The sequence below is a fragment of the Heliangelus exortis genome, chromosome 2, assembly GCF_036169615.1.
Source record: "Heliangelus exortis chromosome 2, bHelExo1.hap1, whole genome shotgun sequence".
Classification (NCBI taxonomy): Eukaryota; Metazoa; Chordata; class Aves; order Apodiformes; family Trochilidae; genus Heliangelus; species Heliangelus exortis.
Window position 1 is genome coordinate 104,545,391 of NC_092423.1, and position 21,987 is coordinate 104,567,377.

At 36.6% G+C, this 21,987-nt stretch overlaps 1 protein-coding gene across 1 annotated transcript in view; it reads left to right on the forward strand.

The window, feature by feature from the left end:
* Positions 1-21,987, forward strand: part of TTC39C (tetratricopeptide repeat domain 39C) — a 38,105-nt gene that overhangs the window by 13,075 nt on the left and 3,043 nt on the right. The window contains exons 4-13 of the mRNA XM_071737369.1: positions 709-823; positions 4,223-4,577; positions 5,869-6,037; positions 13,119-13,212; positions 14,046-14,153; positions 14,648-14,757; positions 15,442-15,565; positions 17,941-18,038; positions 18,918-19,022; positions 21,664-21,702. Of these exons, the coding sequence (XP_071593470.1) occupies positions 709-823; positions 4,223-4,577; positions 5,869-6,037; positions 13,119-13,212; positions 14,046-14,153; positions 14,648-14,757; positions 15,442-15,565; positions 17,941-18,038; positions 18,918-19,022; positions 21,664-21,702 (1,317 nt within the window). The remainder of the gene's footprint in view (positions 1-708; positions 824-4,222; positions 4,578-5,868; positions 6,038-13,118; positions 13,213-14,045; positions 14,154-14,647; positions 14,758-15,441; positions 15,566-17,940; positions 18,039-18,917; positions 19,023-21,663; positions 21,703-21,987) is intronic.

A 21,987-nucleotide genomic window follows, 5' to 3' on the forward strand; every position in this document is an offset into this window, starting at 1 on the left:
AACTGCTGACCTAAAATTATTTCAGGAAGCTTGCAGCCTGTCTAATTCAGGCCAGTTTTAATTCATACATCCTCTAGTAATGTTCAGAGGTTGTGACATTGATACTGCAGAATGCTGTGTGCCAGGCATATTCCTAGGGAATTTTGCTTCCTTTTTTTTAGATTTTTTTATTCGGAATAATGAAGGAAGAATAAAGCATACAGATCAAGAACTAGTTAGAGCAGTAGTTACAGGAATGTTGAGTGAATGGCCTGCCTAGTGTGACATGGCAAATTTACATCAGAAAAAGAAGCCATTTCTCTTCAATATTTAGGTTGCTTGATAGAAAGGATGGAACCTGACATACTTTCCTCTTAAGAGGCACTGTATTTTCCCTGTCACTTGTCATATACTCCCTTCTGTGCTCTTCCTAAGATCTTTTAGCTGCATATCTAAACATTTAGTAATAATTAAATTTAAATCTGTTCTGAATATTTGTATAATCTTAAGAAAATAGCTGAAAATAAATGTGTTTCCCTGTTTATTAAGTAGCAGCTTGCTTGATGAGCTATCAAGGACCTTTTAGCATAATTTTGCACTTCAGAATGCTGCATTTAATAGAAATGCTACCACATTCAGTTACTTCTGGATTTTTAAATGTTTCAGTTTTTAACAAGTATTTTGTATTATCTTCATTAATATTTTTCTATTTTTGTATACTCCAAACAGGCTGATGGACGAAAATCCACTCTATCCATGATAGATCGTCTACAGAGACAAATAATTGTAGCAGACTGTCAAGTCTACTTGGCTGTACTCTCATTTGTAAAACAGGAGCTAGCAGGTGTGCTGTGGCTTTAATGTTTGGATATATTTTTGCATGATATCTTTTTAATACAACTTGATCATAATGAGGCACAATGAGCATGAGTAAGGAAGATTCTTTTGTAAGAAGGAGCACAGTTCCATTTGAAACATTGTTAAGATTAGTGCACTTGCAGAGGTATTGTTGAACCTCTGTGTAGGTAGTAGTAGCATCATAAAACAAGATGAGTTGGATTGCTGCAGATTACAGTTTTCTGCTTTTTTCATATCATTCTGATGACTGATTCTCCTTAGGTAGGTTAGAATCCTTTGCATGTTCCCACAGAGGCATTCAAGGAATTTGTATGAAGATGAGTAGCATCTGTGTGCTTCATGTGGCCTGCAAGATAAAAGGGACTATCAGCAGCTGAAATCCAGGCCACCAGAGAGGTCCTAATGTCCCATGTGCATTATGTTCATCACCACTCAGGAGGATGAAAAACTGTCAGTGAAAGTAATTTTAAATTACAAGTGTTGAAGATGGAACTGCTGAATCAGTTCTTTTTCTCTGGTCACCAAAGTGTCCTCTCACATGCCAAAGGGGTTAATACTGTTGTGTTGAATACAAGTCTCCTTGTGTCAGCTGAAAACTGTTTCTAATGTTCTCTTGCATTCCTTGCATAATCTTAAAATGTACTTTTGTGAGTTTATAGAAAATGTGGTCAAGGTCATGTACAAAGTGAGCACATTCCCAGATTCTTATCAAATAAATCATTTGAAGACCAAGGGGTGGCAACCAGACCAGATTGACAGTGAAAACCCTGCTGATGAGCTGAAAGGAATTGGGGAAATAGCATTCATCTTATTTAAAGTGAGCTTCAGTCAAGAACATAAGGCTTTCTGTGATGTGCAGACTTTGTTTCTTTCAAACTATGACACAATGGTTTTCATATGTGGGGTTATTTTTCCCCACTCTTGAAGATTTTTTTTTTCTTAGTTCAGCATGTATTCTGCAGCTGCATAACTGGGTTGGATGCTGTAATTAAGGGTTGTGTCCCCCTTTTCTCCTGTCTGCTATTCAGACAACTGAAGTGGGTAGCAGCATACTGCAGAATTTGCAGTATATTTACTTTACTGAGTAAAAAATATACCTGAAATCTTCAGTTAAAATTCCAATCCATTGAATACTACCTAAACAACTACAAAACTACAAGCTACTGCAGTTGCTGAACTATTGGAGGATCCTTTATTTCAGTTTTTTAAATTATCTTTCTGAGTATTTATAAACAGCTTCTTTTTTTCTTTTTTTTAGATAGTGATTTGTGTACAAAAATGGCAACCAGATTATTGGAGTGTAATTTGAAAAAAAACCCAAAACAAACAAAAAAAACCCAAGCATTCTTCAGAGGCAGACACTATTTCTAACAGTGGATGGGTGAAAAATATGTTGGTTTTCTTCTTGGAACAGTTTGACAAGAAGCATATGATGACATTCAAGCTGCTTTCTCATGTGCCTAGCACATTTTAGATTTTCTTTTTCCACCCTCATGGATGGAAACAAACAGTTTTTATCATCAAGTTGGTAACATGGCCACTTGTGTTAGCTTCCCACAGCAATATTTAACTACCTTTTCTTGATAAGTAACACTGCTGTCATGAATCTGACTACTTTCAGAAGTCCATGCTTGGAAGTCAGCTCAGTGGTTAGACTTGATTTAATTTTTATGTTTAAAAAGTTAGAAATGAATTTTTTTTTTTTGGTTAGGCTGTTTTGTCTTGGTATATACTGTCAAATCTATTAGACTTACACTGTGTTCCAGGACTCTTACTGACAGCACACTAATGGAAGTGAAGTCTAAAATTCTACTTTTATTTCCCACATTGTATCCTTTCCATTTGACGTGTGCATTCAGAACCCAGTAATTAGCTATTAGCAGAAACACTATATGTAGAATAAATAAAATGTGGGTGTTTCTTTATTATTTGTCTGGTGTGCATAGTTGTATGAGCATTCATCTTGTGGTGAACCACATAATTTAAAAGTGTTCTGTGCAACCAAAATGTGACCTAATTGCTTAACATTGTAGTAACATCAGTCTTATAATGCAGCTGAATCATGGCAGGGGTTTATATTTTTAGTTATAACACTTTTTATTATGGGACTCAAGATAGAGGATTCATTTTTTTTAATACTTTAGGTTAATATTCAGAGAACCCTTCTGCCATAACTAAAAATACAAATTTTGCTGTATTAGTGCAATTTCTGAAGACTGTCTTGGCTAGCTTCATCCCCTCTTCATAAAGCAAGAATCCAGAAATAAATAGTCTAAGCTGTGATGGTACTTTCTCTAGAAAGGGTTCGGTCTTTTGTTTTTGTTTTTTTTTTAATTGGAAGGATTTTGTCAAAGAGATCAAAAGGCTTTTATAAAGAGTGGTTTGGTGTTATTAGAATTTTCCTTTTCTTTGACATACCCCACCTGTTATGATCTAATTTTGGCATCACTGACAAAACTGATCTCTACAAAATTAGGGGTATCTGTTGAGAACATTGCTGCTATAACCAGACTGTTACTTTCTCTCATTTTTATTTAACTCCTTTGTTACTGCAGTTCCTAAGTCCGGGCTCTGTTATAGGCAAAAGGCTGGTGTCTGCTTTTACAGTTAATGTGTACAAGTATATTCTGCATTTTTTTTTCTGTTTACCACTTATTACCCAAGGATGAGCTATAACCAAGATGAATACAGTGTAAAGAAGCAAATCTTAATCTTTTGGTCAGTTGCCTTTTTTCCCCTTCTGTAAAGAAGAGGGTAATGAGGCTGAGAACTGTCTCGTTCTCAACTGAGAATGTTCAAAACGAGATTTTTAGGGAAATTTAAGCACCCAGCTTACATATCAAATGAGGAGGTTAGGCAATTGAAGAATGTTTTGGAGCCGTGAAATGTATGCAATTATTTTTTTCTGTGCATTATTCTTAATTATAAGTCATTGTAGTGCCTAATCTCAACGGTGTCGTGTCTTACTGTCTGACCCAAAGGAAGGAGTTTTCTTAGTATTTAACTGTCTTTTAGCAAACATCCTTTGGTCTCCAGCGGTGTGATCTCTTTGAGTTTTGCTTCTCTCTGTTTGCCAGGCAGCCATTTCATCTTCACTCTGTAGTGAAGCAGACTCCAGCATTAAGCTCTTTCTGACAGTTCTATTGCAACATAGCTGAAAGGAAGTCCTTTTGTGTTGCATGCTGCTTGACAGTCTTTGGTTGAAAAGCTCTTCAGTTTGTAGTGCCAAGTGTGAAAGACCTCTTTGGGAGGACAGTAGTTATTACAAAATCCTGTACATGATAAGTTAATGCCAATAGAGAAAGCATCCTAGGATTTGTGAAACAGCCTTACTGTGTTCCACTTCTTAATATGTCCTTGAATAATTTTTTCCCTTGATTTTCAGCATACATAAAAGGTGGGTGGATACTTCGAAAAGCCTGGAAAATTTACAATAAGTGCTATACGGACATTAATACACTTCAGGAAATATATCAGAAGAAAACAACTCAGGAATCCTTGACTTCTGATGCTGCAAATGATAATCATATTGCTGCAGAAGGTGTAACGGAGGATTCGCTAAACAGACTGAAAGGTGCTGTTAGCTTTGGATATGGACTTTTTCATCTTTGCATATCCATGGTGCCCCCAAACCTGCTCAAAATCATCAACCTGCTGGGTTTTCCTGGAGACCGCCTACAGGGGCTTTCTTCACTGATGTATGCAAGTGAAAGTAAGGACATGAAGGCCCCTTTAGCTACGTGAGTAGCTATATTGAAATGCTTTGGTAGATAACTTAGTACTGAAAGTAAGTAACAGGGAAAAAGTCAAAAGCAAAAATTCATGTTGCTTTAGAGGAAGCAACAGCAGGTAAAATAAACTTGTAGATTGTTGTTTAACATGCCACTGTTTAGTAAATCACCTCTTACTAGTGTATGAGATCTCTCTGCTGTTATTTATTTATATGTGCTTGGGATTTGTGTCAGTATTTTACCGTATTCTTCAGTACCTGCTATTCTAATGTCTAGTAATTTACATGTCAGCAGAGTAAATAAAAGCACCCCCTGAGGGCTGAGTAACTTTACCCAGGTTATGTTCTTTGCTAGAGAGCATACTATTTTGTGTGAGTCATTGATCTCATCTAGCTATTTATCCTTATTATTAGCCAAAGACCTGTTCCAGTTTATTTTTAATTGTAGCATCTGAGTAAAATGGGATGTTCCCTTGTCTTTATAGAGGAATATTTTTTGTGTACTCTTTTTCTTCCTAGGCCTTTGTACTGCATTCAGGCTTTTTTTTATAAGGTGAACAGTTAGACAGACCTAATTTAAACTGTGTTCATAAGTGGGTTTATTAATTCTTTATCTCCAAATTAATGCTTTATTACTGGACCTACTGCAGGTACCATGAGATGTCACTTTTGAAACATTGACAGCAGAGCTCAAGTCTCTTCTGCTTGGGGAGAAGAATTGGATTTCTGACTGGCTAGGAAAGCTTAAGATTAAATGTTGCTTTTGACATTCTTTCTCCTTTCTGGGGGAGAAAAATTATGTTTTCAAGGGTGTCTCTTCCTTCAGATAGTCTTGGAAAATCTTTGTGCTCCGCCCTTGTTTCCAGAAGTGACATAGGTCATCTCTGCCCTTCTGGATGATGGATGTGATTCTGCTTTACATGGATTTGAAGTGTGTCTGCTGATGTGTTTGGTTTTGTTTGTTCACGGGGTAGTTTTTTTCCCCCACTATAAAGCAATTTGTTTTCAAAGTTTTCCTGTGGGTTTTTCTTTTTTAAAACCTACAGAGTTCTAAAGGCTCAGCTGCTTTGATTATGAACTTGATTGTTACTTTACCTTTGGGTAATAGCCACTGAATGTATGTTGAGGAGCAGTTTAGAGTACACTGATCTATGGAAATAGCACTCGTGTTTGTTTTAAAGACAGGTTGTATGAGATATGTATCATTCAGAATAGTTTTTAGAATAATGTCCTGTTTAGAATATTGCTCACAAATTTCTGTTTATGAGCTGTAATCCTTTTTACTCTTATGTTTCTTTTAGATTAGCTCTGTTGTGGTACCACACAGTTGTTCGTCCCTTTTTTGCCCTTGATGGCAGTGATAACAAGGCAGGATTGAAAGAAGCAAAAGAAATTCTTGCAAAAAAAGAATCTGCTTATCCCAATTCTTCTCTGTTCATGTTCTTCAAGGGAAGGATACAGCGACTGGAGGTATTGCATGCTTTTTTCCCTTTTGACTGATATCTCCTCATATCCTTTGTTATTTTATGTTTTTCTGATGTGATTGAACTGTCCAAGCTTCAGCAACTTGTGAATAAAAATATAGATACATGGAAATAAGAAGAAAGGATTAACTCTCCTAGTTTCAAGTTCATATGCCAAGCCTACTACTTCTGTCTGAATTAATGGCACTTTGAAAGTCTTTTTTAGCTACTTAATATATTTGTAGCTTACAGGAAGTACTTTTGGCCACTACGAGTTTCTTGTGGTATGAATGGCTATTTCAGTTTTGCTTGTCAAGCTAAAATCTGAGTATTATCTGCTGACTGCATAGCATTTGTCTTCCCTTTTCATTTTATGCATTGTTCACATACAGCTAATTCTCTGCAGTAATTTCCCTCCACTGCTTTTGCTTTTAAGAGGTCAAGTCAGGATGTTTTCTGTTGCTAAGGGTGAGTTCTGACCCAAGCAGAAATGTATTCACTGAAAATCTGTTTGTGAATGCTGTTGCAGTGTGTTAGTCAAACAGTTCAACAGCCTACTGTTTTTTGGCTGTTACTCTTCAAGAAACTGTAATAATACAAATGGTGGGACTTCAAACTATTAAACTCGTAGCTGATGCTTTTATCAGACCAGAATATTTCCAGAGCAATTCCATTAACAGCAAAATGCAATACAAAAGCACAAACCCAGAATGTTCATACCCTTCATCTGAACATCATAATTACAAGATCTATTGTAGATCTTAATATTGGTGGTCATTCTTTGCAAGGGTTTGCAGTTAACAGATGCAGCTTATTATTTTGAAGGAATTAACAACAGTAACAGAAGAGAGGGGCAGGCTTCAGTGGCCTGTCAGATTTCGCAGGCATATTTTAGCATGGGATTTGGATCCTGTTTTTGCTGTCTTTTTGAAAACAATCTGGGAATTATACTGTCACAGGCAAGCTATCAGTCTGATTTCTGAATAGGAAATATTTTAATGGTCTTTGTCCAATTACGTGCATATTCCATTCTTATGGTAAAAATCAAGCCTTTTAAGAATAGCTACACAATGAATGCAAGTGCAGTTAAAAATGTAAATAGGTTGATTGTCACAGTATAGCTTGGTATTTGGAACTATTTCTGTTCTTTTTCCCCCATGTTCAATGTAAGGAAGAATCAAATTCAATTATTGTTCTGACTTTTGGGTCAAGCTAGAGCAAAACAGTAAACCTAGGTTGTCAATAAACTAAGTGTATGTTTCTGTGTAAATACAGAGGATAGGTTTGGGATGAGTGTCAGTTTTGTGGGGTCAGTCCCTTTCTGGAGTACCATTATGCTTCATAGCAAAGTTTTTTTGCATGTTATCTTACAGTATCCTGCAAATGATTTGTGTAAATGATGCAGTAAATAGACTTGGAAGGTCATCTGCAAGGGAAATAGTTTTTGCCAGAGACAGCATGACCATCTTGATGAGGTTTGTTAGCTTAGGCAGGCAGAACGCCATGCATTGTGTGATATAGCTGTACCCTTAATCAGCAGAAAGCTTATTGATTGCTAACAGGAATTAAAATGTCCCTTTCCTATTCATGTTATTTGTTTGCATGAGAGCTTTTCCATTCAGCAACCTCTTCCTCCCTTCCCCCCCCACATCAGTGCTTTCTTCTAAGTGGTGCCTCTGTGACTGAGGCTTTGCTGTCTCTGGATGGTTTTGGTTCAATGTCTCAAGCTCTTCTGTAGATACTGCTAAGAATTGACAAGGTTCATTTGGTCAAATGTTGCTGTAATAGTGGATGTAGACAGGTGACAGCATGGGGAGCTGCAGTGGGTTTCTGCACAATACACCTGTGGTTACCTGGGTCTCAAATCCAGGCATTGGTCTTGCAGTACATTCTGAACCAGATGTGCACATATACTTCTACAGTACAAGTGAATATTCTCAGTCCTAATTTGTGCCTCATCTCCAAGGTGGGTAAGTAGAGCCCTTGCAAAGCCTGGGAGATGCTTATATGGCCTTTCTTGAAATTGTTAATGCACAGGCTGGTTTAAATTCTTTCCATCAGGCATGGGAGTATTATTTGTAGATTGTTTATTGAAATGAGGAAGTCCTGTGCTTTAACCTACATGCATTTTTAAAAAATCACCTTGAGCTGAAACTTAGGTATTTTATAGATTTTTAACATCTATCATCTCTTAACAGTTCTGTGATATAATTTAATTTTACATAGATGAAAGGCAGCTGACATTTTGTTTTACAGAAGGGCTTTTGTGTTCTGGAAGTACATATCAGCAATGGTCATTGTAGGGGTTGTATTCGGCCCTACTACCACTCAGTCTACTGGATTTTTATAAATCCTTTGATGCATTTTGTGTAACTTGCAGCTGATGGTATATTCAGCTTTCTGCAGGAGGTTTTTGTGTCCATGTGTATATAGGTATGTGTGTGTTTTCCCTTTCCCATGGGGAAAAGAAACAATGAGGAACATAGTTCAGCCATGGACACATGAGGGCAGGGAATCTGTTCAAAAGCCAGGAGCAGTAATGCAAAACTGGACAGTGAGACACAAATCTGACAAAGGAGAAAATAGCCAAGGAAGGCACTTGAGGAGAAAGTAAGATTTCTCAGTGGCAGGGCTATGAAACACAAATGAAGAGCATGTGAATGTATAATGCTTTTGAGTGCCAGAAAGTGGGTATGAATACTAGTCAATAAAAGTCATAAATTCAGTTTTCTAAAAGAGTAGCCTTACAGGTACTATGAAGGTGGGCCCAATTATCTTTACACTTTTTCCCAAACTCACATTTTTGGGAAATGAAATCTGAAAGTGCTTGGAGACTATTGAAATTAATGAGTCAAGGAAAGGGGAGGATGTGAGCAAGCTGGAATGAAATTGTACTGGAAAGTTAAAGGTTGCACTTTTAGACTGATGAAAGATTGCTTTTCCCAAAGAGCATCTTAAAAGTAGCATTTTCTCTGACTTTTACATAATGCACTTAGACTGTTTTTATGGACATAGCTATTGCTGTGCTTGACTTGTGATTTTATGGTTATGTATTCCAGCCTCACAGGTATTTCTTTGTGAATGTCTTACTATTTCTGCCTTTGAAATACTTTTCACTAAAGCTACTAATTATGCTTCATGTAAGCTTTAGCCACTAAAAAAATGTGAGGGTGTTGTTTTATGCTTTTGCCTAAAGGGTACTTAAAAACGTAATTAGTATAATAGTGTCTGGAATCCAGAGTTTCCAGCTCTACCCTTGGGTCTGTCTTTTAACCATGAAAATAAAAATAGTGCCATCCAGTTACTGTGTGCTGTCTCACATTGTAATTGTGCTAATAAATACCAGTTTACTTTTGAAACTGATTTAGATGATTCAAGTGTCATATTATGGTCAGTAGTGAAAGATGGGCATGGTGGTAATGTGGGAGAAGAGGGCAGTGTTAAAAGGTGATATTTTGAATCTTATGTATTTCTGCTTTTTAGCTTGAAATTTTACTTTTTTTTTTCTTCTTTTCCCTAATTAGCAGCACTTTTTTAGAAATCTCTTGCCTTTTTAAGTAGTAAAAAGCATCTTGCTCAGAAATGGTTAAATATCTTGCTAGCCTTATATGGAGAGTTAAGGGTATAAAGCAAAAATTTAAGTGTGTGTATATATAAACAATGGGAAATCTCTAGGGATGGGCCACAACCCACAGGTTCTGAGGCTTGATTTAACTAGGTCAGTTGTTACAGGTGCATATTAAGGCTCTGAAGGAAAAAGCTGACAGCTGAAAGAAACACCAGTGGTACATTCAGGTGTGCTACAGTGTCTTTGATGGTGAAAATCTGTAGTGGTATTGCAGGCTTAAATGGAACGCTGACAAGGATTCTTGGTTTTTTGGTTACCTCTTGTAGACGTCTTGGTGTCTGTGGTATCATTCTTATTTAGGGGTGGGAGGGTGTGGCATGGAAAAGTAGAATGAGGGCAGTGGACTGGCAGTAAGGATGGAAAAGCCTTAAATGGATTTTCTGGTATGAAGTCACAATGATGTCTTAAAGAAGTTTTCAGAGCTTGTGTAACGTCAAGGTTTGTTTTCAGGAACTGTCCTGGCCTCTCTAATTATTTGTTCTAGGTTATAAAACACAGAATCCTACTTTCACTCTATTTTGATTTTGTGTCATATTTAAGTAATACATAGTACAGGCTTCTTACTTTCCGTATAATACTCTTTAGTGTAAATTTTCCACTTTTTAAAGCTTTATAAATTCATAATGCTGATTGAGAATGGAGAAACTCTGGGAGAGAGAAAGTGTCCTGAGATTTTGGATCAATTTGGAGGGGAAAAGTGTGTTGGCTTGGGAAGCCACCTTGGTTCCATAAGCTCTCTAGAGGCTGAATTGGTGGGCTGCAGTGATTTTGGTTTTAAACTGAACTCAGGAAATAAGATTATGGTTCTCACATTAGCTTTAGTAATCCTCTTTATGGTTATGTATTTCTGTATACTACACATTTTATGGATTAATCTCTTTTCCTCTTTGTGTCATGTCCAAGAGAGACATGAATGATGCCAGTTGAAGGACTTAAAAGTGTAATCTCAAAAATATAAATTTCAAGTGTTAGTCATGCTGCTATGCTTGCAGGCTCCTTAGAGCTTTATAATTCTTTCTGTTAATTCTCTGAAACAGTAAATGAATATTAATAATTTATCTTTAAAATTAAGAGGAGAAACTCATATTGCATCATGTAGTCACAATCCCTGGAGCTGACTAGAAACTTTTATCATTAAGGGGGGTGTCCCTGACACACACTTACTGAGCTTGATGCTTAAGGAAATCTTACGTAGATGTCAAAGCATTTGAGAGATTTAGACAGAGGAATGGATTATAGAAGACTGAATATTCAACTAACTGGACTTGGATATTACTGGGTGGTCAGTGTTTCCTGTGCTGCCTCAGACTGTAGTATGGCATTGTGGACAGTGATGCATTTCCCATTAGTTACTGTGTGGAATAACATGCCCTACAATTAAATTACTTATGCTTTCAAATATTTAGGTTTTTTAGTTTTTTAAAAGGCAAAGTGCTATCTTTCATATGAAATATTTAGATTTTTGTTTGGATGTTTTGCATTTTTCTCAGAAGCATTCAAAAAGCATGGATTTACTGAGCTTTTAAACTTCTTGACACAAAGATCAGGTTTCAAGGTGACATGATTTTATTGCATTCCTGCTGTAAGGCTGGGCTCATAACACTTATTTCTAGGAAGTCATTTTGGGGTGATCCAGGATCAGTGTAATAATGTCTAATGGTGAGGATGTGCTTCTGCAAAAGTAAACAAGGTGTACCTTGTTCAGGCATTCAGGTAACTTTGAGGGCAACTAAAACTCACCTCTCTTCCTGTGTAGTGTATTCTTCTGTTATGCCAAGAAGCATCTTAGTCTAATCACAGGTTTGGATTTTTTTCTAAGTGTACAGTGTTTATTCTGGTACAGCTGTTGGCAGTTGTGCTGTCTTCATGCAATAGATGCAATTTACACTTAAGTTATTCCTTAGCAACTAGAATAGTTTATCCTGATAAGGCAAAGAAGAAAAGCTAATAAAATCACCTTAGAGCTCTATGTGTTTGGTCTTAAGATACACTACTGCAGATATTTGCTGGAATTTTTATATTCAGTTATGCTTGCATAGATGACAGGTTTGCTTTTTCAAGGGTTTCTTTCACTTACATGCTTACTCAGCAGAGAATGGCTTTAGAGATTCATCTGTTGTATAAATTACTGTAATTGTATGTGAGCATAAGTATAGGAACACTCTTAAAGCAGGTATAGGCCACATATCAAGATATACAGTGTGTCTGTATAAAATTAATTCAATGTTGATTTGCATCCCTGTTTATTGTGGACAAGTCCTATTTGAAACTGGGAAAAGTAGAAGTTAAGATAGTCCAAAGAACTATCATTCCTGGTTTTAGAAAACTGTCAGCCTCTGTTTGCTATCTTTTTTGCAACCTATTTTTTTATTTGATCAAATTTTTTTTGTAATCTCGTATGCTTTTTAATCTTCTTACATGTCATGCAACATTTAGGAATTCTCTAATAACTGTGGCTTAAAATCATTACTGAGGGATGTAGAAAAAGGTGAAATAGTTCAGAATAAAGAAAATGAAACATCAAATGTACCCTTATTGTGCAGAAAGCTAAACTTTATTGACAGATGCTAAAAATATTTTTTTTAAGGTGGAATGACTAAAAAAGAGTAGAAATGAGATTATTTAAAACTTACTGGACAAAACCAGTAGACTTGACTTACTACAGCCACAGATTTTTAAAGCTGAGAGATAATCTGAGCTGGCTGTAGGGTTTTGGTGATCATTACTACATTATTAAGCATCTCTACTATCCCCCTCTCCCCTCTTTAAACTTTGAGTTGTACATTTCTCTTTTTTATATGACTTTTACAGCGCAAGCTCCTTAACATATGTTTTAATTTTTACCGTTGCACATGGTGGAACTGATCATTAGTACCTAGCAAGCAAATGGTTTGCCTTCTTGTCTCAAGTTTCATTTAAATGTAAATCTTTTATTTTATATGAGTGAATTTTGCTTCCTTTCTCTCTTGTAGTTTGGCTTTTGTACTACATTTCATATCATGAATATGAAATTTAGATGTTAAAACAGGGAAAATCTGCTCACTATGGGACTTCTTTAAGGTGCTTCTTTGTTGTAAATGAGGTTGAGAGAGATGGGGGGAGGGAAGCTGACCAAAGGAATTGCAGTGTGGAGCTGGTATACTGAATTAGTATTAGCCCTTTTCCTTCAAACTGTTAGGCCTGTGGTGGGTTTTGGCTTTTTTAAAACAATGTGGAGTCTGAAATTAATTTTGAAGTTTTCCTCTCAGTGGGATCTTGTGCCTCTTTCATCTAACCAAATCTGATGCTGCAATCTGTAAGGCTGCAATCTGTAAGGTATATATAAATTATATAGTTATTTTTAAGTGCCTTTTAACAGAAATCTGAATGTTTTCTTTATCAAAATTGAATTATCCAGCACATTTTGAATTTAAGACATCTGAGTTTGTTGTTTGGTTTTGGTTTGTTTTGCTTTTCTTAGTGTCAAATCAATAGTGCCTTGACCTCATTTCACACTGCTTTGGAACTTGCAACAGACCAAAGGGAGATTCAACATGTCTGCTTATATGAAATAGGTAAGCTGGTTATGTTTATACTATAAATAGCTCACTTTCAAGTTTAGACTAGCAACTTCAATAAGGAAACTGAATTCTCTTTACTAGTATTTTAAAAAAGGTTTTCAAGTGCTGGACTTTGTCATGGATGGATTATGATAATAATCCTATCTTCAACAATTTTCAACATAGAAAGATTTCAACAATTTTTCATAATTTTCAAGTTTTCTGTGGATACAAGGTGATGCAAAACCAGAGTAAGCTATAGAAAGAAGGGCAATCTGTTAATTTTCAGAATACTGTTTAAAATGGGAAATTAGTTCCCCTGATTTGTCTGTAGAATCAACATTTTGGTGCCAAACCCTAAACATTTTGATGCCAAGACCTGTATTTCATGTTTATTTCCTTCTATAAGTAGCATGCAGTATGTTTTTAATTTGCATGCAGGTCTTGAGTGGAGATCTGTTGCTACAAGATTTACATGTGTGTTATTCAGGGATTTTGTCACAGTGGGGGGGAAATAAGGGTGCAAGTAGTAGCTTTCCAAGTTTTAGCACCCTGCAAAATACACTATTTAAATGAAAATGAGAGAGACCACCTTTGTCTGTATAGTTTAATTGTTGCTCTGAAGTAGATGCATTGTTTTGTATGGACTCTTACAGTTGGATATTTCCCAGTAAATTTAGACCAAGTTTAAATGTATGTCATTGATTTGTTTTGGTTTTAACTTTTCCAGTTACTGCATGATTTTAAAACCAGCTCCAGCTATTGTCACTGAATGTGTGTTTGATAATATTGACATCAAATTTGAATTACTGTACTTTCCTCTGAAGTTAAATTATTTTTTATTTTAGGTTGGTGCAGCATGATAGAGATGAACTTCAAAGATGCATTTGAATCCTTTGAAAGGCTTAAAAATGAATCCAGGTGGTCCCAGTGCTACTATGCTTATTTAACAGCAGGTGGGTATATTCATTGTGTCAGAGAAGGGACAAATCAGTGATGTGATAAGGTTTTGGCACTGTTTTGTTTTGGGAAACTTACTGGTGTGTGCTTTGCCATCCAGACTGCCTGCTGCTTATGCAGCTTTATGCCAGGCTCAACTTACATAATTTTGTTTGGTCATATCCTGTATTCTTGCCTGCACACGTGTGTGTAAATATTTTCTTTCTCCTTCTAAAGGCAGATGCAGCAATGATTGTCAGTGTAGTGACAGGTCATATAACAGTGTGTTCCAAAGATTTAATAAATCCTTGGAGGCTGGGTGGTAACGACTTGTTAGTGATCACTGGGGGTACCTGGGAGAGTTGGGATTTGTGTGTTTGTCAAATGCCCTGCCTAGATGCTTTCTGCAAGTGAATGTATGTTTTCCTGTGACTGTATGACATCTCAGCTTAATTTTTAGTGTTTCATATCCCAGTAGTATCAAGGAACTTTTGTTTCTGTGTTCTTACAGTGTGTCAAGGAGCCACTGGTGATGTTGGAGGTGCCCAGAATGTGTTCAAGGAAGTTCAGAAGCTTTTCAAAAGAAAAAACAACCAGATTGAACAGTTTTCAGTGAAAAAGGTTTGGTTTAGCCTAGGCTGACCTGTTTCAGTACAGTAATTACACTTAGTAATTCTGTTGGGTTCTTTACCAGTATTTATTTTTGAAGGATGCATCTGTTTTCTCCCATGTTTCTTCTGTAGAATTAGTGGGAAGGATTCAGATGGAAAAACAATAGTGTCATGTATTTTAAGAACTTAGCAAAGGAAATGTGAACTAGCTATTCACTTTACAAGTAAGGTAATTGTTGAAGATAAAAATACATGATACTGCTTTGGTAATTTTCCTTCTAGCTTTGCCTTTCTTACTCCTTTTTATCTTGCCTTGTTTGTCAAAGCCTCAGTGCTTCATGGAATCTAGGAGTTGTCTAGGAAATACCTCCCAACTGATGAGCTTATACATGTTACTGTGTCAGCATCCAGTCAGTCTGTACGTGGAGTATTGAAATATAGCAAAACAAATCTAGGCTGCACAGAATGTAACTTTAATTTTGGTCAATATGTAAGCCCTTAAATTAATTGAAAGATTTTGCTATTTAGTCTTAAAGTCTTTAAGCTAAGTTGCCACCCACCTTGTTTTCATACAAACTGTTGGATGCTTTCATGAAACAGAATTTCTGGTTTTGATACATTTTTTGTGAATATTATGCTTCCTGTAAAAGGACAGATGACAGATTTCTCCTCCCTCTTTATCCTTACTTTGCAGGCAGATAGATTTAGAAAACAAATGCCAACCAAAGAGCTCTGTGTCCTGGCATCCATTGAAGTATTGTACTTATGGAAAGCCCTTCCAAACTGTTCCCTCTCAAACTTGCAGCATATGAGCCAAGGTATAACATAATTCCTTGATTTATTTATTTACTTTTTAAAATTAGGTGTATAATTTTTTCTTCTGTTCTGTGGAGTAGCTGATTGTTGCAGTATGTAAATTTAAACCTGTGTGCACGTGTGATAACAAAACAGTTTGAGTAACAATGGAATAACGACCCATTAAGGTTCAGCTTAATGCTTCTTTTTTACCATTTCTGTGGGTTTTTTAGGAGAAGTTTAAAAAGAAAGCCAACCATATGCAACAAGGCAGTTCATCTGTTGTGTTTGTCCATTGTTTAATGTGAAACAATTGTGTAAAAGTTACTGTTCAGAGTCACTAAGCAAAATTTAACTCATTTAAACCTAGATACAAAATAAACTAAAAAGTTACCAACTAATTTCCACAAGTTTTCTTATGAGAGGAAATAATGAACTTGTCAGGTCATTTATAACATAAGGGTTCTGTTTATCTTGACTGCTGGGACCATTTTAGGGGTGAAAGGAACTTTTTATGGTTACCTCTTCATTAGTCTCCAGATGTCTTTGGATCCTGTCACATGAAGTTCATGATAACAAAATTTATAATGAAGTTTTCAGTACACCTCCCTCCTCCCCTCCTTCCCTTTTGTTTCCATTCTGCAACCAGTTTCATATAATTAGCTGCTCATTTAGAAAACAAACCACAAAAATACCTGCCATTGAGATACTTCCTTTTTTCTGTAATTGTGAACTTTCGGACGTTGAACATGATTTTTGTGTTAAGTGAGAGAACCACCAGTTGAGCGTCATGACTAGTTTTGGGGTTTTGTTCTCATTTTAATTTAAGATAATTTATTCTTTTAAATTGTTTGGCAGTGGCCACATTCAGATCCCAAGTTTTCTAGTCCCAAAGCTATTGGTGAAGGATTTAAAATTGGATTTACTTTTAAGGGGTTTTTTTCTGTTGTTTTCCTTCAGAACAACCAGCTTTAGAGTTTGTGAAGAGTATGTAGTTCTCCCACACTCTCAGAAGCAGTTTAGATATTCCTTGTATAAGCTTCTAGCCAGTGGTGCAGATTTTAGTGTGAAATAGCAGTATAAATTAAAATTCAGAGATACTCTTCTTGTGTGGTATGATGCTGACAGATGTGTCTGCATCAGCAATCCCTAGCTGAAGATTTTCTGCACAGTGAGAAACAGATTGCTGTGCCTTACATGTTTCTCAAGAATGAGGAAATTATTGACAATTTTTTTGTTATTTACTTTCTCTTCTCTTGAACTATTGGAGTGTAGTTCGCTGAGGTGAGTTTCCAGGCTTTTCTTCAGGACTGGACTTAAAAAGAAAGGATTTAGTTTGTTATCCACGTGTATCTCTGTTAGTAAAATGCCAAGAGCTTGAGACTGGCAATACAAGCAGGAGTGTGTATTGTGTACAGTCCAAATACTTCATACAGCCAACTCCTAGTTATACGTAGGTGGCTCATTTGGCTTGGGAATTAACTGTGTTGTGAATGCAGACCTAGTCAGGATCTGGCAGGGTTTATGAGACGAGGCAGAATGTGAGGCTGGAAGAGCTCTGCTGCTCCAGGCACAGCAGTTCAGCTCCTGCTGAAGGGATGAAAAGCCCTGCAGGCCTCCCTGTACCTTGGCCTTTCTGGAGGAAACAGTGCAGACAAGTGCAAATGGCACGTCCTGGAGCTGGGCTTGATGAACAGAGCTGGTGCTAATAAGCTGGATAAAAATGGAGCCTGATTCATGTAGAGATGGTTACGTGTGGCATGATTCAGGTTTTTTTTGGGAAACAGAGCACTGTTCAGCCAAGGGACAGTCTGTCCATGGATTGTGAACCATCTAAGGTCTGGCAAATAAGCCTTATCCTCTCATCAGCATTCATAATTGTGATGCCAGAATTACCCTAGCCTTGCTTTTAAGTCTAGTACAGATTCTTGTGCATCTGTCACTTTGTCACAGAACAAATCAGCTTTGTCTGAACTGCTTGTCTTGTGCTCCTTCTAACTCCGACTATGTATTTTTTTCAGTACCTGGGACCAACCCAGTTTTCTCTAACACCAGAAGGAGGTGGTTGTTTCCTAACTCAACTTTTTTTGTGGATATTTCAAAGAACCAGTAGAGAAATTAATTCTCTTCTTGTGAGAAGAGCACAGTTAACTGCCTTGGACTTCAGCCCATTCATTCCTGTTCGGAATTTTTCTCACAAGTGACAGATTGTTTGAGGTTCATAGAAAATGGGTTGTATTTAAAAGAAACCAAATTACTTTGATTTATATTAATGTGACTAGCATCTCCTTTTTCTGGTTAAATTTAATCATCAGACTAAAAGTCACCGTGGAACACAGTTCTGTGTGAGGAAGGATTTATATCCATCTTGTTTGTTTACTGAAATTTTTTAATTAAGCTTGTCAGGATGTTGATGATTCATCTGCTGTTGGTTTGAGGAATTTGCTTCTCGGTGCCATACACAAATGCTTAGGAAATTCTGAAGATGCTGTTCAGGTAAGATGTAAAATGAGAATTTACACTATTAATCCTACTTTATGATCTGTTCTGTTAAACACTAAATATTGTTGACTAAGAATGTTAAGCAGATGTTTTCAGTGCTGTTATTCACACTGTTCTTTGAATTCCCACAGAGTGTGTCAGGTTCTTTTAAAATATTCTTTTTGTCTTCACTACATCCAGTGCTGTAGAAGTAATTGGCTATGTTGATTGAACATGGTACCTAAAGTGGCTTGTAGGAGCAAGAATTAAGAAAAAGCTGTGAAGAAGAATGGAGAAGTCCATGGCTCTTTGTCCAACAAAGAAAAGTCAACTTTTAAAAAATGTATCCTGGAGATTGGGCTTTCAGAAGCATGGATTTGCTCCAGACCTATTAGACACTGAGAAGTTTGATTATTACCACATAGCAAAGAATAATTTTGCCACAGCTGTGGGCTTTGATCTGTAGGCACAAATTTTTTCCTCCCCAATAGAGAATGAGTTTTACATTTAGGGAGCTCATGATGTCTTAATCTTTTTTTTTTTCCTGCTTTTCTCAGGCATACCTTAAATAACTTGGGTACTTTATCTGTGATGTTAAAGTTCCTTGTTAGATCTAGTATTTTTTTTCAATATAGAGTTGGAAATCTCTGGAAACAGGCAATATATTACTTGGTAAAAATCTGAACAAATCTTTTTGCCTTCATACAGTAATGTCAGTAAAAACCTGTGGGTCCTTGTTTAAAGACTCTCTTCAAGTGGAAATCTCTAATATATTCTTATTTTAGCTTAGGGTTAATTTCTAGTGCTTAAAGTTAAACAGTACTTCTGAATTATCAGTGATTTTTAATGTATTACTGTATTTTTTAAATAATCTTTTTATTTTAATTTTGATAGTACTTTCAGCGAGCTGCTAAAGATGAACTGTGCCGTCAAAATAATTTGTACGTCCAGCCGTATGCTTGCTATGAACTTGGCTGTCTTCTGCTAGACAATCCAGAGGTAAGAGTGGAACCTATTTTTAAACTCCTGAAATTATGGTGGGGAGTTAACATAACTCTATACAAGCAGTGAAACAAGGTTTATAAGTGGTAATGTATGTAAAGTTTTAAAAATTTGTTCTGTACCTACTATAAACAAACTTATTGCAAGAGATGCAATGGGCTTTAGGTAACAATGTCCTAATTTTTTTGGTACCAAGAGCTCTAAGCTCATGGTGAGGAGTTTTGTTATTTGTTGATAACACTGAAATTACTGGATTTGTTAAGTCCAGGTTTTATTTTTACATGAAAAAACAGAGCCTGAGACTCTTGAGTTTTTTGAGGGTAGCTGTTATATACCTGACCATTAGTGGTGTTTTTCTCTAGCAGTAAAATGAACATGACTGCAAACCTACAGCAAGCAGTAAAACAAGAATTTGCAGTGTTGCACCACACTGTTTTTATTATTTTCTAGTGCTTTACTCCAAAAAAACACTACAGAGGCTTGACTTTTCATCTCTGATTATGTCATGTTTGTCACATTTTTTCTCATGTGTCTTACAGAAACAGTACATGTATAAGTACTGGGCTATGGAAATACTTGTGTAGCCAATCAAGACACAAAAAACCTCTCTCCTTCTCCTGCCTTAGTGTTCTGCTGCTGGTGGCAGCAGTGGCCTGGCAAGAATGCCTTGGGTAGGCAGGGTTTTGTTACCTGGAGGTGATATGTAGTGTGTTTAGTTCCTAGGATCCTTTTCTTAATGTTTTTCCTGTTGGATGCTGTTCAGACTCAAAGATTACTTGTAGTTATCCTCTCTAAGGTACCTGGTACCTTCCTGAAATAGCCCCATGTTTGGGGGATCCAACTTATATTTGGAACGGTACAGTATTTATCAGAGTCTTTTTGCTTTGGCATTATTTATCTCCACTCTTAGGACAGATACCTTCCTAATCTCACATGTCAGTGCATCTTGAAACCTAGCTGGACTGAAGCCATGGATGCCATTTTACTATTTCATTTCAGGGGGATGATAAGTAATGTGATTTTAGTCATCTAAATTCCATTAGAACTGTACGTGGTGGCATTTTGGCTCTCAGTCTGAGTAGTGAGGTTTTTCTTACTCAGGGGCAAGAAGAAAATAATCCACTTGGCTTTCAGACTGTCCAAGTGGCTTGATTGATGACACATTTGATTGTTTAGGTCTTTGCACATCCCCTGCCTCCTAGGCAACCCAGACAATCTTAAACTAGGGCAATGTCTGCACCACTCTTGGTGCTGCTTCCCTCTTCAAATGCCCAACACTGCTACTTGGAGTTTATGCCACCAAGTCTTCCTGACTCAGACTGCAAGTTAGGGGAAGCAGTTTGAGTGACAACTGGAACCCCCACATCATCATATGTAGTGTATAAAGCAGGCAGACTGATAGTATCTCACATCCTTAAATTTGTTTTCAGTTGGTTTTAATCTCTGCAGATTTAATGATCTGAGCTGAACCTTCCTGTTAAAGAGAGCATCTAGTATAAAACTAGAAAATGTTTAAAAATTATTTTCTTTGAAGACTTTGTTGCCCTGCAGCTTAGAACTGGGCCTTGAAGCCTGGTAAGGGAGGTCTGAGTCAGTTAATGTTTCTGCTGCCTTTTTTTTCTTTTTTCCATCTTTATATTTAAATTTGGTCATGTCAAATGTATCCTAAAAAAAAAAAAAAAAGCCAACTAACAGTGTAGTGGGTAGTGTAGTTATCTGAAGATTTTTGACAATATGGGGAGCAGTCTTTCCTTCCTCCCTGCTTTACATTTACTATCAGCACACAGTGATTGAATGTGTTTCATGTGGAGTATTTGGGGACTGAACAGCCTCGGCTTGGAACCGAGAAGCTGATAGCTCTTAGTATGTGAAGGACATGGAAGAAACTCCCTCTAGTGGCACTCAGTGAGGAGATAAATGATGCTTGACTTCAATTAAGTGGGATGGGGTGGGGAAAAGCAAGAGCTAGAATTAAAGTCTGGTGGATGCTTTTTATAGAAAATAACATTTACTACCTGAGGTGTTATATGAGAGCTCTATAGTGGTTAAGAAAGAGAAAGGAATAGGATTTTATAAGTCAAATATACCTGATAGGATGTGTGTATTAAAGACCTGAGCACTTTAGTGTAAAAAGCATATTAAATGTACTTAGATTTAAAATTACTCATATTTACATGCTTGATTTACCATATCATCTGGATCATATTTGTTATTTTAAATGTACTTCTAATCAAGTTCATTAAATTTTAATAGGGTTACATCAAGAAGTTTACACATTTTTTTGTGTAAACACTTAGACTGAATGTAATGGTGTAAACTTTGCTTACAGGGCAGGATGACTTAGTCATTTATCTGTGGCCTCATTTGTTTTCCTGTAGATTGTTGTAGCTCATCATCATGAGTAACAATGTGCATTTAAAGCTGTAAATTCCCCTTTCTTGTAGAAGACTAGAAATACATAATACATTGTTTCTTGGGTGCCTCATTACTATTTCTGGTTTCCTAATCTGAGAGGTTTTTGTCTGCCTCTGTACCTTGTTTGCAAGAGATGTTATCCTGGACTGACCAGGCCATATACTTAAGATATTTTCTCTAATATTTCCAGTGAATTTCTAACATGATGTTTATCTTTTTGTAGACTGTGCCAAGAGGCAAAACCTTGCTTCTCCAAGCCAAGGTAAAAACTAAGACATTTTCTGAGATGAGGGCACTGAGGTCTTGGGGCAGGGGAAGTAGATGTTAAGACTTAATGTATCTCAGAGGTCCTTTCCAACCCGGCTGATTCTGTGATTCTATGTCACTGTCCTTCCCCTATAATCTGTGTTGTATACATGTTTCATATAGATAGATATACATCAATGTATGTGATATACATTTGTGTAAGTTACATAGATATGTATTTTTAAGTCAGCACAAAACCCACATTAGTGACCTCTCCTGGAGTGTTAGAATCTTGCCAAAT